Source organism: Orycteropus afer, unplaced genomic scaffold (genome assembly GCF_000298275.1).
Source record: "Orycteropus afer afer isolate SDZICR_OR568_19922 unplaced genomic scaffold, OryAfe1.0 scaffold00104, whole genome shotgun sequence".
NCBI classification, from domain to species: Eukaryota; Metazoa; Chordata; class Mammalia; order Tubulidentata; family Orycteropodidae; genus Orycteropus; species Orycteropus afer.
In genome coordinates, this window is record NW_006921691.1 from 9,200,472 (window position 1) to 9,218,946 (window position 18,475).

Consider the following 18,475-nt stretch of genomic DNA (forward strand, 5'->3'; position numbering starts at 1 on the left):
GAAAAAAATTTGCTAATGGTTACTGTTTTGGTTACCTAGTACACTCTAACAGAAATATACCACAAATGGGATGGCTTAAACAAACAAGAGTTTATTCTCTTATAGTTTGGGAGGATAGAAGTCTGAATTCAAAGTGCCAGGCTGTAGGGGCTGTATGAAAGTCCCTCGACCTTGGACTTCAGCTCTGCCTCTTGCTCCTGGCCCGCTGAAGCTAGAGGGATCTCTTCACTCTGGCAGTTACTGGCTGCTGAGGCTGACAGACCCAAGGTCAACAAATAAAATGGCACAATCCCAATGTTACCAAACCACATGGCAGATCGGCAGAGCATGGCAGGCTGCTGAACAACGACACAGCTAACAAGCAGGGTTCAAGTATACCACAAGCTAGAGACCGTTCCCCAAGTCTTCTCTTTATATATAGGAAGCAGACCACATCCCTAAGGCAGCTACTCAGCTGCTCCCAGTAGATTCCACCATGGAGTTGATTATCAGTCTCAGCATGGAGAATACTACATCTAGCTTCCCAGCCACTCAACCAGACCCAGCCAAGATGACACACAAACTCAACTACCACATTTACCTTTGAGGAGAGGATTCAGGGTGGAAAAGAATTTTATATATTTTTTATAAGTTTTGAGTTTTTTGCCATATAGATATATTTGTCATCTGTGTATAAATTTCTGTGGCAATTGAAGAATGGCTCTTTTTCACTTTAATCTTTTATATTTAAAATACCTGAATAAATGTTATTTTAAAAGTCTTTTATTTTCAGGTGGTTTAGGTTTAGGAAAGAACATTCTACCCCTTAACAAGTCACTGAGGTATGTCCATCACAAATGTTAAGGTGAAGCTCAGCTCGCTTGCCTTTATACCTTCAGGCTTTAAAGAATCTACCTATGTGTAGCTATGCCTTTATACTATTTCTGGTTGGAGGAAATTTCACACATGAATGGTGATCCTTTACAGTGCTGGTTTTCATCATAAGGAAGTTCTCATCTATGTGAAAGGAAAGTTGAAGGTGACTCTCCAGAAGAAGGCAATAACAATGACTAAACTTGCATCATCACTCCTGGACTAGAAAAGCCAAAAGAATTGCCCTCAAGGGAGCCTGTTGTTTTTAGCAAAGGATTAGATTTCCACTTTACTCTGCCCTCATTGAGCTGTTTTCAGCAACAACCCCATTATGGATTGAATTTTGTCCCCAGAAAAGATATGCTGGTGCTTGCAAACATGATCTTGTTTAGAATAGTGTCTCTGAAGATATTATTAGTTAACATGAGGTCATACTAGAGGAGTGTGGGTCCCAATCCAATATGATCAGTGTCCTTATAAAAGAGAGGAAACAAAGAGATACGAAGGGAAGATGGCCATGTGCAGACAAAGACAGAAATTGGAGTGATGCAGCTGCAAGCCAAGGAATTCCAAAGATTTCTGGGAACCACCAGAAGCTAGAAGAGAGGCAAGAACCAATGGTCTCTCAAAGCCTCCTGAAAGAACTAACCCTGCTGACAATTTTATTTTGGACTTCTAGCCTCCAGAACAGAAGACAATACATTTCTGATGTTTTAAGCTTCTTATTTTGTGGTACTTTGTTTCTGAAGCCATAGGAAACTAATATAGCTCCCCATCTCCCACCCAAGAGTTGGCAATGTGCCCATTTGAAGTGTCTGAGAACCATCTCTAATTGGCTGCTTGAGTAGAATGAAACAGCATTTTTCCCCTAGCTCCTTTCTATTGTTTTTCTGCTAACCTGGACATAACTCTGATTCTATGACACCACAAAGTTAGATCATTATGTGACACCACAAAAATTAGATCATTATGGAAAAGTCAGCATTATGTGAAAATGGAAAATGACCACATCAGATCACAAAATGGAAGATGATTACATCATTACATAACTGCCAAACTACTGAGAATCATGGCCCAGCCAAGTTAACACATACCCTTAATCATAATAGCCAGAATTACTTACTCTTGCCTTACACTATGGTATTCATTACAGCAGTGGATTGGTAGTGGGTAAGGCAGTTGGCTGATAACCAGAAGGTCAGTGGTTGAAACCCCACAGCTGCTCCATCGAAGGAAGATGAGGCAATCTACTTCTGTAGAAATGTACAGCTTTGGAAACCCAATGGGGGTCACTGTAAGTCAGAATTGACTCGATAGGCTTTAACTATGTTGATAAATGAGGAGTGGGTATACTCACAAGGATGCCTAGATGCACATCCATCTAACTCCTGATTTTCCACTTGTGTATTTTACAGTATTCAAAATAGTCAACAGGTCTATGCTGGAAATCAAACAATTTACTTGTAGCATTAGGCATTGCCCTGCTGTACTATGTTTTAACCCTTTGGTTGCTGGATCAAAGTCCAGGGAACAGAGAAATGGCATATTCCAACTAACATCAGCTCTGAGAATGATTTTCTGGCTTTAGAGTCAAAGAAACATAATTCCACAATCCAAATTTCCCACTTATTATCTGTTATAGCAAGTTACATAGTACCTCTGCTGGTCACGGCCCTCATCTGTGAAACGAGTTAATAAAATATACCAACTAATAGTACCACCTTTGTAGGATTGTGGTGTGGATTAAATGAACCAACCTATGGAACATTCCTTGAAAAGTGCTTGCCACAAACTGATGCTCAGTCAGTGAAAGTAGCAGCAGTCATTGTTGCTCACTATTATCATTAAATGATAATAAATGGTTAAAAGCTGTGGATAGCTTGCCTTTGTATTTTCCTTGTATTCTGATAGTAATTACAGTGGGTCATAGGAGGTCTTGGGTGGTGGTATTGTCAGGTAGCTACCCTGGATGAGGAGGGATGCTGAAAGACATAGGTAGAGTGGGTAGGCTTTGTTCGTGGGACTAGAGCTACAACAAAAACCTCCCAAGTCTTAGACTGTAGCAGCCACAGGCTGCTCCTGATTTATGGAAGCTCACATTTTTATTTGACACATTAATTGTGAAGAAGCCTAGCTGCTGGTTATTCTTGTGAGAGATATGAGTGGCAGACTTAAACCTTTTATGCTATGCATAAGAGATATGCTACATAGCCATTTCTCTGAGTCAATTTGCCTGCTTTTGGAATTCTCATGCACTGTGCTCATAACCCACTGCTGTTGAGTCTATTCTTACTCATAGTGACCCTATAGGACAGAGAAGAACTGACCCATAAGGTTTCCAAGGCTGTTAATCTTTATGCAAGCAGACTGTCTCATCTTTCTCCTGCAGAGTGGCTGGTGAGTTCCAACCACTGACTTTTGGGTCAAGCACCAAGCACTTCAAATGCTGTGCCACCAGGGTTCCATGCATTCTACAAATCATGTTTTGGACATCCATTGGGTCTAATAATAGGACTCTTTGTGTACAGTCTGTCCCGCAGTATAGATAACAATATGCCATCCATACCCAGCCTAAGGATAACTACCCACCTCTTTACAGTATCCCACTCTAAGTAAAACACAGCTTTTGTTTTCATTTGTTTTACACCTGCTCTGCCATTCACAATTCATTGTTACTGTTGATATTCAGCTACCTGCAAACAGCATCTTGTGTCATTGGTGTGAGAGTCACGATACCTTACTGAATATTTTTCTTCTGGATCTTATATTGATTCCTTAACTGTGGGTAAAGCAAACTGATTAAGGGGTGAATGTTTTAATAGGATATTTCTCACATTAGTTCAAAGCAATAAAATGATATGACTTTTTTAGTTGCTTACTTTGATACTGTGGAGTATCTCAGTTGTGCCCTTGAAAATCAAAGGTTCACATGGTACTTTGGTGAATCAAGGGAAAAAGCAGAAATGGATGGAAAAATGAAGTAGTTTCTTTAACCTCACATTCCAGATATATTAAAATTTCATTTATTAATTATCACATTTCCCCTAAACATTGCACACCCTTTTAGGAACTTTCCTAAACTAATATTTGCACACCTAACATCATTTCATCGTGAGCAAGATTCTGGGCAGAGTCTGTGGGGATCTGGTATTTTAAAAGAAGCCTGTGAATTAAAAACTCAAGTGTATACTCACAATGACATCAAGAAGCACATGTATCTAATACCCAATTTTCCACTTGTTTCCAATATGGGAGAAAAGTCAACCATGATAAGTTTGCTATTTTCCGACATCTTAACATTTCCCTTCTGCTTAATCTCCTGAATCTAAGAAAGAATATTCTTTTATCAACAGAGGTAGAGACTATTTTAAGATGAACTCTGATAATCTCCGAGCCCAGGAGGAAGGGCCAGGAGGAAGTAAAGAGGAAGAATCCATGGGGTCATCTTCAAGGGCCCTAACAGCCCAGCCTTGGCCCAGGTCATCGATTATATGCAGTGATTTGAAACAGGGTTAGTGGGGGAGAGGGGATCCACTTTGACCTGGGAGCTCTTGACTGGGTTTCCCATATTGGCATTGCCATGGTGCCAAGCTGAGCATTCAGACCAAAAGTGACTTGACAGTGAGTTGAACTACAGGATTGTTCTGTGTGGATACTCCTCAATCCTGCCCACAAGGCTAGGAAGAACTTGATCATTTTGTCTCCCAGAGGAGATGATAGAGCAAATGATTTCCCATAAGCCCTTGCAATCAGTCATAGCAGCCAAAGGTACCCCACAGAGCGTATTTTCTTACCTGAAAGATGATTAGTGTTAGTCCCAAAGGATATATTTTTTAAGAGCTTGTTTTACATTCAATGTAATGCATACATTTAGTTTCATTCCCCATTCACCATGTCCAACCCTAACCCAGTCTCCTCCCCTCCCTGTAACCCTTCCCCTGTGCCCCTCATATTTATGCACTCCTATTTGTCCTGCATTTCCTCAGTTTGAGTGTTGGTCCTCTGGTGTCCCATGGTCTATTGCTCTAAGGGATGTATTACCATAGAGTATGTGGGTGTGTCATCCTGGGTTGAATGGTCTGCATGTACATCTTGTTAACTATTGGGCTGAGAGCCTGCCCCAGGGGATGCGTTTTATTCCAGGCACAGAATGTATTCCAGGGCCATATTATTGGGAGTCTCACCAGATTTAATCTGACCAGTAATTCTGGTCATTATTGAGTTTTTGGATTTTGTTCCACTTTTCCCCTCCCACTCTAAAAGGATATATTTTTAAAGGAAATCTTTTCCATGCAAGATGCTGAAATGTATTTTGTTCCTTATTCCATTGTTGTTACATATGCCATTTACTCCCAATCTCTGATATATTTCTTTGTTTTCTGTGTGTTGCAGGCAGCATAGTATACCTCGGGATGATGGTGGGGGCATTCTTCTGGGGAGGACTGGCAGACAAAGTGGGAAGGAAACAGTCTCTCCTGATTTGCATGTCTGTCAACGGATTCTTTGCCTTCCTTTCATCGTTTGTCCAAGGTTATGGCTTCTTTCTCTTCTGTCGCTTACTTTCTGGATTCGGGTAAGCTTTTCTCCTTCATATTTTATGATAATACATTTACTTTCCATAATTGTACATGTTCTCCACTTAAAGCACCTCATTACCAAGAAATGCTCGCTTAACACATCTTCTCTGTATTTGTGTCAGCCTTAAGAGCCATAATTCTGGTTCTTAAAAATGTAATTATCTACCTTTAAATCCAGAAATGATTTATTATTTGAAACCACCATTGTAAAAAGTCAAGAAAAGGTTTTTACATGGAAAGAAATATTATTGGATGGCTACCAGGGGTGGGAGGTGGGGGGAGGTTAAACCACTAACCAGAGGATAGACACGTAGTAACTTGCTTGAAGGGGAAGGCAATATATCACAAGAAGGAGATCAGCACAAAATAAATAAATAAATCCGAAAGAGAAGGGAGCACACCCTATGTTATTCTGGCTGACTGTTTTAGTGATTTACTTCTAAGAAATGAGTTGCATAGAATGCTGTTTCTGTACCAGAACTTATTCATAAATGTATCTTCCTTCTGCAAATTTAAGCAAGAAATAGCTCTGTTCCTACCATTTATGAAGTAATTACAGTTTCAAACCATTCAGGCATACTCTTAAATCCAGGCTTAGAGTGTCTCAAGTAAATGTTGCTTTATTGATCTATGCCAACTTAGCATATTTAATTAGGGGGGAAGCCTGCTTCTTGAAATGTAATATTTCTTTTTCTGTAAGTTCCTGAATTCTGTTGAATTAATCCACATTTTGCTATTAACCAAGTGCAATGACATAATATATCCAATGGTGCAATCATTTTCTTTAAAGAACTTGTAGCGCATTTACTAAGTGAATTCACAAGCTCAGGAAGACCCAACAGCTATGATAGGAGAGTATGAGGAACTCTGCTTTAATAAGGAGAAAAAAATAGTAAAAATATGAAATTTTCTATTTATACTGGAAAATTTTATTTTAATTTTTTCTGAGGTATCTAGCATAAGAAGAATCTAAAGGAATAATATAAAATGGAAAAAAAATGCAGACAATGAAGGAGACAGGCCTGAGTTATGGATTTGAGAAGCCTTTCCCTTATGGTTGGTGATGATAGTGATACCTACACAGCAGAACACAGCTTTGCCAAAAGAGAAGATCAGAGAACTACAGTGTGTCTTTCTTAATTACATCCAGTAGTGCGTTAAAATCAGAGCTGAGACTAATAGTAATATGAGGGATTAGGGAGAAATATCATGTACCCAGATTACTTCCAGAGTACAAAGATTCTATTTGTAGACTAACTGATCACTTTCATAATTCATTCAAAATAGTTTTAATTTTTATATCATTTTCCTGCTACAATATTTGTACACATAATGACATTGGTTGATTATGCACAATTTTTTTTTTGTATTCTATCTTGCAATCTCCAGAATCCTTTCTGTCACCCAACCCATATTTTCCAGCTCTGGTAGCATAGTGCCTAAGGCACTTGACTGCTAACCAGAAGGCTGGTGGTTAAAACCCACCAGCCACTCCTCAGAAGGAAGGTTGGGCATTCCTACTTCTGTAGTGATACTGCCTCGGACACCCAAGGAGGGGTCGCTATGAGTCGGGGCCGACTCGATGGCAAATAACAACAATAAAAGTCCTTCTTTGTTTCCAATTTTTGCATTCCAATCCCCAGTAATTATCAATGCATCTTGATTGCATATTTGATCAATTTCAGACTGCATAAATTAGTAAAAATCTTTAATTTCTTCATCTTTATCATTAGTGGTTGGTGTGTAAATTTGAAAAATAGTTGTATTAAGTGGTCTTCCTTGTAGCGTATGGATATTTTCTTAGTCTGGGTTCTCTAGAGAAGCAAAATCAGTGAACCCTGTTGTTTTGGTTAGCTGGTGCTGCTCTAACAGAAGATACACCACAAATGGGATAGCTTTAACAAACAGGAGTTTATTCTTTTATAGTTTGGAGGCTTTGAGTCCAAGTTCAAAGTGCCAGGCTCTAGGGGATAGGTGAAAGCCTCTCAGCCTAGGGCTTCAGCTCTGCCACTTGCTCATGGCCCACTGAAGGTGGAGGCTTTTCTTCACTCAGACAGCTGCTGGTTGCTGAGGCTGACAAGCCCAAGGTTGACAAGTAAAAAGACACAGTTCCAATGTTACCAAACAACATGGCAGGCCCCTAATTCAAGTCCAGAAGAAGTCCCAAGATCGGCAGAGCATGGCAGTCTGTTGAACAACGACTTGGCTATATGCAGGGTTCAAGCATGCCATCAGCTAGAGACCATTCCCAAATCTGCTTCTTATATCCTGGAAGCAGACCACATCCCTAAAGCAGCTACTCAGCTGCTTCAGTAGATTCCACTATGGAGTTAATTATCAATCTCACCATGGGGAATAACTACATCCAGCTGCCCAGCCTCTCAACCAGGCCCAGCCAAGTTGACACACAAACTTAACTACCACATCTATGTATTAAAAAAATAAAAATAAAAACCACTGCCAACTCATAGCAAACCCCATTGGGTTTCCAAGATGGTAAATCTTTATGGGAGTAAATTGCTCTATCTTCCTTTCATGGAACAGCTGGTGGGTTTGAACTGCTAACCTTATGGTTAGCAGTCAAATGCTTTGGGCACTGCAACACCAGAGTGCTCGCTCTCTCTCTCTCTCTTTCTATTTAGAGAGAGAGAGAGCGATGAAAGGGTGGGGGGATTTTTGTCTCAAGGAAATGGCTCACAGAGTTGTACATGCTGGCAAGTCCTAAGTCCATGGATCTGGCATCAAGCTGGAGGCTTCTCTTTACTCACATAGTTGCAGTGGCTGACAAATCCAAGATCAACAGGTCAGATGGCAGACTAGTGGCTCACAGGTTACAGAGGTTGACAAATCCCAAGAACTGGAGGTCAGATAATGATGAGCCAGGTGCAGGATCCAGAGCAAGCAAACAAGCTTTGCCAGAATGTCCATATATATGTATATATATATATATATATATATATATATCTTGCAAGCCACACCCTGGAGGAAACTGCCCTTACAACTGATTGGCTGATCATATCAGATTACATCATTATATAACTGCCAAACAACTGAGAATCCTGGCCCCAGCCAAATTGGCACACATTAACTATCACAGATATTATCCTATCACTGACAGTGTTGAACTTCAGGATAGGTCTTGAAATGTTCTTTTAAATGATGAATGTAATGCTATTCCTCTTGTCGGTTTCCAGAATATTAGACCATATGATTGTCCAATTCTATTTCAGCTTGTTAATGCCTAGGATATTAATCTTTGTGCATTTCATTTCATTTTTTACAACTCATAATTTCCCCAGATTCATACTTGGTACATTCTGCATTCAGATTATTAATGGGTATTTGCAGCTGTTTCTTCTCATTTTGAGTCAAGTCACAGCAGCAAATGAAAGTCCATAAAGCTTTACTTAATGCACATAATTATGGTCAACTGTACTGTGAGGAGGCAGCTCTTCCCCACTGTATTTTGAGTGCCTTCCAACCTGAGTGGCTCATCTTCACTGCATCACACAGTGTTCCACTACCACTCATGCAGTTTTAATTGGCCAGAGTTTTTAGAAGTAGAGCACCAGATCATTCTTCCCAGTCTATCTTAGTTTGGAAGCTCTGCTGAAACCTGTCCACCATGAGTGATCCTGCTGGTATTTGAAATACCAGTGGCATAGCTTCCAGCCTCACAGAAACACACAGGCTGACCCAGTATGACAAACTGACAGACGAGTGGTGAGAAAACTCAGTTAAGCTCCATAAACTTGATACCAGAGGGTAAAACACTATGTCTTTGTGAAGTGACATGGGACTGGGAGTTAAGAAATCTAAGTCTATTGTCCCCTTCCTTTCACCATGGGGCTTTGGGAAAGCCTCACAGGCTCTTCAGTCTGATTTTTTGTTTGTGAAATGGAGGTAGTAGTACTTTACACTCCTATCTTGGAACATGAGGATCAAATAAGACATCGTATTGTTGTGCCCAGGTTATGAAGGAGTTGTTGGGCGCGAGGAATTTGCCAACACACGACAATGCAAAAGCAATAGGAAAGTTTATTAGCTAACTTAAGTTAGGGTCCTTGCTCTCACCAAATCAGTGGCTTGAGCAAAAGACCCTGTGCTCTTACATTAAAACAAATTTATAGAAGAATATGGGGTGGAGTAGATAATTTGGTTTTTAGGACAGGGGTTTGGGAATTTGGGGGCAGGTTGGAATCTCCCGGTTTCAAAGGTGAGTGAGAGATTTTTCGGGCCGGCGGATCTCTTTGATATGTGCATACTCCCTGCGAAATCCAAAATCGAAATCTGGGAGGTAAGAGCCCTCGGAGTCTTCAAAGGTGGGCGAGAGGCTTTTTGGAGCCATGCAGATTTCTGATAAAAGGCTCTGAGGTATGGGACGTTTTAATCTCTATACTACAGGCATTAGGGCTCAGCATGGGATGTGTCAATCTCCATACTAAAGGCTTCTGGTTAAAAGATCTTTCAGGCCCCACAGTATTAAAAAATGTGGCAGACTCCTAGGTATATACCCACAAGAAATGAAAATATATATCCACAGAAAAATTTGTGTATGTGTGTTTGCTAGCATCATTACTCACAATAGCCAAAAGGTGGAAATAGCCCAATGTCCATCAACTAATGAGTTGTAAACAAAATTTTACTATATATACGCACACACATGCAATGGAATATTTATCTATCAAAAGGAGTCAAGTACTAATACAAGCTGTAATGATGAACCAGGATGAAACTTGAAAACATTATGCTAAGTGAAAAAAAATCCAATCACAAAAGACCATGTATTGTATGGTATTTATATGAAATGTCCAGCATAGGCAAATCTATCCAGACAGAATGTAGATTATTGCTGTTCAGGACTGTATGGTGACAGAGTTGAGAGGGTGATAGCTTAAGAGTATAGGGTTTCCCTTTGAGATGATGCAAATGTTCCAAAATTGACTGTAGTGATGGGTGCATATATCTATGAATAAATTAAAAAACATTCAGTTATACACTTTAAATGTATGTGAATTATATAGCAATAAAGCTGTTATAAAAAGTACATGATAGAGGAAAAATTCTTAGATAGTATTCAGAAATATTCATCCATGGTCTGCCATTCCCTGTTCTCTCTTTACCACCACCCATCTGTCAGTTTGTCATATTCTGGTGGCTTGAGTGTTGCTGTAATGCTGGAAGATATGCCACTGGTATTTCACATACCAGCAGCATCACCCATGGTGGACAGGTTTCAGTGTAGCTTCCAGATTAAAATAGACTAGGAAGAAAGGCCTGGTGATCTGCTTTCAAAACTTAGCCAATTAAAGCCCTTTGGATGACAACAGTATATTGACCAATAAGGTGCTGAAAGATGAGACCCCTAGGTCAGAAGGCACTTAGAATACACAATGAGTGCACAAGGGACTTTAGCATATCAGGAATCCTGAAGATGTCACAGGATTGAGCAATGTTTCTTCTGTTGCACATGAGATTGCCATGGGTCAGAGCTGACTCCATGGCAACTAACAACAACATTGTCTGTCTAGTCTTCTTCCCATTCATTCAACTAAGCTGCCCTTTGGGAGCTCTGGTAGCATAGTGGCTAAGGCACTTGACTGCTAACCAGAAGGCTGGAGGTTCAAACCCACCAGCCACTCCTCAGAAGGAAGATGGGGCAATGGGGCAATCTACTTCCGTAGTGATACTGCCTTGGAAACCCAAGGAGGGGTCACTATGAGTCGGTTCGACTTGAAGGCACATAAACAACAACAACAACAAGCTGTCCTTTGCTCATTATCTCAGAGTGATAACAGAGGGCAAGGGGAGAGCAGACCTCTTTCTGGCTTTTGAATTTCAAGTCTAGCCCCTGAGGCAAACAGAAAGGACTATGCATAGATAAAAGATTCGGGAGATAACAGGCCCAGTAAAATCTAACAGCTCTGCTCTCCACACTACATGGAGATTCTCTAGGCTGGGGTGGGAGTGAGGGAAGAAGTGATATGAGCTTAGTCATTGGTGAGCAGGGTGAGCCCAAGTAACAAATCATCCACAGAGCTTTGTGGGGTGCAAGAGCTGAGGGGACACATGAAATGAAATTAAGGAAAATAAAGAAAGTTGTCTTTCTTCTTCTCCCAAGTTTCTGGGCTATTTTGCCAACATGTGTTTATAAAGTACTACCCTGATGACACAGGGTGTTTCCCAGCAGCTCTGGAGTTCACCTGGATACCTGTCTCTGAGTCTCTGACAGTCTCACCAAAAACTGCATTTTCTCTGGTTCCATTCCAATTCAACTCAAAAAACATTTTAGCCCCTGCCTTATACCTGGAACCATGCAGGGCCTTTCTTGGAGATCTGTGAGCCCTTTCCTCAAGTTGCTCACCTTCTAGTAGTAAAGGGATGATATGCAGATAGTGCCTCCACTCCCTGCCTTCTAAGAATTATTAAGTTCCATAAGAAAGGTAGCAAAAAGGAGATTGGGAGACACAGAAGGAGAAAACCTTGATGAAAATTGTGAATAAGAGTAATTTCCACTCAAAGGATCTTCTTGTGTTTAAAGGCATATAATAATGTTCAACCATCACTCATCTGTTAGTTTGTCATACTGTAGTGGCTTGCATGTTGCTGTGATAATGCAAGTTAAGCCACCAGTGTTTCAAATACCAGCAGGGTTACCCATGGTGGACAGGTTTTAGTGGAGCTTCCAGAGTAATGGAGACTAGGAAGAAGGATGTGGTGGTCCACTTCTGAGAAAAATTTGCCACTGAGAACCTGATGAATAACAGTGAAACATATGTCTGAAATAGTGCCAGAAGATGAGTCCCTCACGTGGGAAGGCACCCTAAATACTACTGGGGAGGAGCTGCCTTGTCAAAGGAAAGTTGACCATAATGATGTGGATGGAGTAAAGCTTTTGGGACCATCATATGCTGATGTGGCACGAATCAAAATGAGAAGAAACAGCTGCAAACATCCATTAATAACCGGAATATGGAATGTATGAAATATGAATCTAGGAAAATTAGAAGTTATCCAAAATGAAATGGAAGGCATGGAGATCATTATCCTAGGCATTAATGCGCTGAAATGAACTGATATTGGCCATTTTGAATTGGCATACTATGCCAGGAATGACATATTGAAGAAGAATGGCATCACATTCATCATCAAAAAGAACATTTCAAGATCTGTTCTGAAATACAGTGCTGTTAGTAATAGGATATTATCCGTACACCTATAAGGAAGACCAGTTAATATGACCATTATTCAAATTTACACAGCAACCGCTAAAGCCAAACATGAAGAAACTGAAGAATTTTACTACCTTCTGCAGTCTGAAATTGACCAAACATACAATCAAGATGTACTGATTATTACTGGATAATATTATTATTATTATAATTGGAATGTGAAAGCTGGAAACAAAGAAGAAGCAGGGGCCTTGTTGGCAGAAATGACGGTGGAGCTAGCATGACAGAACTTTGCAAAACCAAAACTTACTCATTGCAAATACATTTTTTCAACAAAATAAACAGTGACTATACATATGGACCTTGCCAGATGGAATACAGAATCAAATTGACTTAATCTGTAGAAAGAGACAATGGAGAAGCTCAATGTCATCAGTCAGAACAAAGCCAGGGCAGGTCTGTGGAGCAGACCATCAATTGATCATATGCAAGTTTAAGTTGAAGCTGAAAAAAATTAAAACAAGTCTATGAGAGCCAAAATACAACCTAGTGTATATCTCACCTGAATTTAGAGACCATCTCAATAATAGATCTGACCCGCTGAACACCAAACGTGTTGTGGAATGACATCAAAGACATCGTTCATGAAGAAAGCAAAAACGTCATTAAAAAGACAGAAAAGATCAACTGGATGTCCGAAAAGACTCTGAAACTTGATCTTGAATGGAGAGTAGCTAAAGCAAGTGGAAGAAGTGATAAAGTAAAAGCTGAACTGAAGATTCCAAACAGCAGAAAGACAAGACAAATTAAAGTATTATAATGAAAAGTGCAAAGACCTGGAGTTCGAAGACTAAAAGGGAAGAACATGCTTAACATTTCTCAAGCTGAAAGAACTGAAGAAAAATTCAACCCTCGAGTTGCAATATTGAAGGATTCTATATGCAAAACAGGAAACATCAAAAGAAGGTGGAAGGAATACACAGTGTAATGGTCCTAAAAAGCATTGGTCGACATTCAACTATTTCAGGAGGTAGTATATAATCAAGAACTGATGGTATTGAAGGAAGAAGTCTAAGCTACACTGAAGGAATTGCCAAAAAAAAAAAAAAAAAGCCTCCAGGAATTGACAGAATACACATTGAGATGGTTCAACAAATGGATACAAAGCTGGAAGCTCTCACTTGTTTAAAGAAATTTGGAAGACAGCTACCTGGCCAACCAACTGGAAGAGATCCATATATCCATATTTGTTCCAAGTTCCAAAGAAAGGTGATAGACACAGAATGCAGAAATTACTGAACAATACCATTAGTATCACATACAAGTAAAATTTTGCTGAGAATTCAAAAACAGTTGCAGCAGTATGTTGACAGGAAACTGCCGGAAATTCGAACTGGTTTCAGAAGAAGACATGGAACAAGGGATATTATTATGGATATTAGATGAATCTTGGCTGAAAGCAGAGTATACCAGAAAGATGTTTACCTGTATTTTATTGACTATGCAAAAGCATTCAGCTGTGTGGATCATAACAAATTATGAACAACATTTCAAAGAACAGGAATTCCAGAATGCTTAATTATGCTCATGAGAAACCTGTACATAAATGAGAGGCAGTCATTCATACAGAACAAGGGGATACTGAATGGCTTAAAATCAGGAAAGGTGTGTGTCAAGGTTGTACACTTTCACCATACTTATTCAACTTGCATGCTGAACAAATAATCTGAGAAGCTGGACTATATGAAGAAGAATGCAACATCAGGATCGGAAGAAAACTCAGTAACTAACTGTGATATGCAGATGGCACAACCTTCCTTGCTGAAAGTGAAGATGACGTGATGCACTTACTGATGCAGATCAAAGACTACACTTCAACATAAAGAAAACAAAAATCCTCACTACTGGACCAATAAGCAACATCATGATAAATGGAGACATGATTGAAGTTGTCAAGGATTTAATTTTAATTGAATCCACAATCAATGTCCATGGAAGCAACTTTCAAGAATTCGAATGATGTATTTCACTAGGCAAATCTACTGGGTGGGGAAAGGGAAAATCTCTTTAAAGTGTTAAAAGAGCAAAGATGTCACTTTGAAGACTTACAGGCACCTGACCCAAGTCACGGTATTTTTATTGCCTCATATGCATGACAATAAGGAAGACAAAAGAAGAATGAGTGTATTTGAATTCTGGTGTTGACAAATAATATTGAATATGCCATGGACTGCCAAAAGAATGAGCAAATTTGTCTTGGAAGAAGTACAGCCAGAATGTTCCTTTGAAGCAAGGATGGTGAGACTCCATCTCTTGTACTTTGTTACCAAGAGGGACCAATCTCTGAAGAAGGGCATGATGCTTGGTAAAGTAGAGGATCAGGGAGAAAGAATACCCTTAAGATAGATTGACACAGTGGCTGCAAAAATTGACGCAAACATAGCAATGATTGTGAGAATGTTGCAGGACCAGGCAGTATTTTGTTCTGTTGTGCATAGGGTCACTATGAGTCAGAGCCCACTCAACAGTACCTAATTAATAACAACATAATTTTCAAACTGTTTTTACTCCAATTACTTATGAACTCAGTACACAAGCTACTGAAATTTTTATATATTCCCTTTTTATTTAAACTATTTTATTTAGTGCCAAAATGTTGTGACTTATTTAAGATCCTGGAGATCTTAAATAAGAGATCATGTTGTATCGACTAGTTAAGCAGCTCCCTCCATCAAGATCTGATTTGGTTTCACATTGCAGAAATCTAAATGGTCAAGGAAATAGGGTTCAAAGCTTTAGGGATTTTTCTATCGTGGCCTATGGTACTCAGGCCTCCACCACTCCAAACATTTCCCTGGAGCTTTACATTTGCCATCCTTTCTGCTTCAAAGATGCTTCTATCAGATCTTCAGCAGTCATGTCTTCAGCTGGGCCTTTCCAGAGACCATTCCTCTCAGTGACCCTCACCACAGTACCCTGTCTTCTTTTTATCAGTGCCCCAAAAGACTTACTTTTTGTGTGTCTATTTCTCTCCTCCTATTGCATGTAAATTCTAGGCAGAGACTTTCTGTCTTGCTCTTTACTCTATCTGTGGTACCTGGTAGCAGCACCTTGCCTAGTGTGGACGCCCTATGAACATATATTGACCATCTCTTGGATTGCTCCTTGGTGCTGCTATGTGCCCACCAATTTCACATACTGAGTTTTAGCAGGAAGAGAATTTATGGGTCTTGCAGTCCAAGCCCCTTATTTTGCAGACTGAGGTTTAGTGGCAGAACCAAGAGTCAGTCAGCTATGACTCAGGTTACAATTAATTCTTTATAAACTAGTAAATCTGTTAACAAGTAAACAGTTCTTTCTGAAGCCAAGGTTTAAAATGTCTTAGTGTTGATTTAGGTGTTGCAAATGGTTTACTTGCTCAGCTACTAACCAAAGGGTAGGTAGTTCAATTTGACCCAGAGGTGCATCTGATAGACCTAGTGACCTAGTTCCAAAAAATCAGCCATTGAAATCCCTATGGAGCACACCTCTACTCTGACAACACATGGGTCTGCCATGAGTTGGATTAGATTCATCAGCAAGTGGGTTTTCTTAGTTTGATTTTCTACAAATGCCACAAGTTTCCCATTGCTCTATCTTATTTCATTGCTGAAGCATCATTAGTAGCACTGAATTACATTCTTAGTTCTGCAAATAGACTGGAAGGAGATCTTGTTCAAGATTAAAATCCATCTATGTTTTTTATTTCATTGTCTCTACATGGGCTTTCTCCTAATTCACCACACCAGGTCATGAGCATATCTTCTTAGAAACATAATTATGTCCAGCTTAGAAACATAAACATTCTGCATGAGTTTAAATATTTATTCAGTACGAAGAATGAGTTTCCTGCCAGGGAAAGCAGTGTTTTGTGGGAGTGAGGAAGAGGACATCACCAATTTCTCATCTGTCCCTCAGTTTCCTAAGTGAATCTCACACCAAGCAACAGGCACTGTCCTTCCCTCTTATATTACAGAAAATTAGAAAGATGGCAAATGGAGTTGGCACCATTGATGCATTTTCATTTGCCCCAGAATTAAATTATTTGTTTCCAGTCACTCTTAATTACAATGCTTTGGATAATGCTTTGGATTCCAGCCCATGTCAGAGTTGGGAGCTTGTCACTGAGGGTCTGGCATTGCTAAGCATGAAGATCAGGAGAAAAATATAACAGCAACAGAGATTAAAATGAAATTTCAATGTTTTTTGTATGCTGTAAGAGAAAAAATAATGATTTATGGAATAATCATCTAAAAATAATCAAGAATAATCTATGAATGGAGTCTTGCAAATGCATCCTTCAAAGCTATTTGCAATATCCTTTCATTAACTGTCTTATATTACAGTAACAAGAATACTTTGACTTTGTAGAAATGAGCACCATTAACCACGATTCTTCAAAATACTTTTTATGTAATATTTCATTCATTACCACAATGTTTTAAATAAGTAAACCAAATCAAAATATTAAACATGTTTAAATTAGAAAACCAAGGCATAAAGTGACTTAACAAAATGTGCAACTGACCACCATCACCCAAGTCTTCTGATTTTCATTCTAGTTCTGAAATATAAAGTTTTCCCTTCAAAGTAGTCCTTCTCTTAAAGTAGTCTTATTTACTTTCTTATCACTTTAGAAAAATGTAGACGCATTTTAAAATTTTCAAGACTTTTAAAAAACATATTTTATTGAGGCTTCCAGTAAGATGGAGGAAAAGGCAGACAAGCAACACAGACCCTCTTCAAAAAAGAAAAGAAAAACCAATTGACAGATATACAGAAGATAATCCTGGAGCTCTGAGCTTTGAAAGGAACTATACAGAAGTGGATTAGGTACTAACTAGTTGAAAAACCTGAACGAAAACAGTTGAGTACAGAGACAGTCGGAGCTGTGGACTATCAGCTACTCTGATGGGACCAACAGCCTGAATATTTCCAAGTGTTGTTGGAACCTGAGAATTGACCTAAAGATCAGCCCTGGGCACCAAGATCTTCATGGATGACTGAGCTGGTGGCCTATGACTAGGAAGGGAAACAGCAAGGAAGGAGACAACCTGAGCTGTTGACTTTCCACTGTCTGGAGGGCACAGCCATTTTGATTATTTACATGTGGCAGCCATTTTGGATATTTAAAGTGACCGAAGGTGCAGCCATTTTGAATCTTTACAAGTGGCTACCATTTTGGATTTTAAAGTGATGGCATTCTCATTTGGATTCCAGGGACTTAAGAATAGGCTCTGTTTTCCAAGGTCAGCAGGGACATACAAAAGGATGACAGCAGGAAAAGAGACAGGTAGTGAGTATATACATGCTGCCAATTAGTGAATAGAGAAGCACCGTACCCTGTTTGCATAGGTAACATACAAATAAAACAAAAATCATGGGCAAGTCACTCCAATATACAATCACCAATTAAATATAAATACAAAAACATCACAATGCCTCAGAGACAACAGAGCATCACAGTCCACATAAAGAAGCAAGATAAAGGAGGAGAAACAAGGGACCAGGATACAGACCCCAAACACATCTGCAAGGAAGGCACAGCATTGGATCTCCCTGATAAGGAATTCAAAAGGATTATATTTAGGTATCTTCAATGAATTGAGAGACAGATCAAGGAAAACACTGACAAAATTGAGGAAAACACAGAGAAAACCCTACAACTATTTCAAAAGCCGATACAAGAACAAAATGACAAAACAAATGAAAAATTACAAAATCTACACAGAGAAATCCAGAAGATTAATACTAAATTTTCAGAAATAGATAAGACATTGAATGGGCAAAGGAACAGACTTGAATCAATGGAAGACAGAATTAGGGAGATTGAAG

At 39.4% G+C, this 18,475-nt stretch overlaps 1 protein-coding gene across 1 annotated transcript in view; it reads left to right on the forward strand.

Annotated features, from left to right (window-relative positions):
* SV2C (synaptic vesicle glycoprotein 2C) overlaps positions 1-18,475 on the forward strand; it is a 280,125-nt gene that overhangs the window by 64,295 nt on the left and 197,355 nt on the right. Inside the window, exon 2 of the mRNA XM_007943358.2 lies at positions 5,245-5,425. Within this exon, the coding sequence (XP_007941549.1) occupies positions 5,245-5,425 (181 nt within the window). The remainder of the gene's footprint in view (positions 1-5,244; positions 5,426-18,475) is intronic.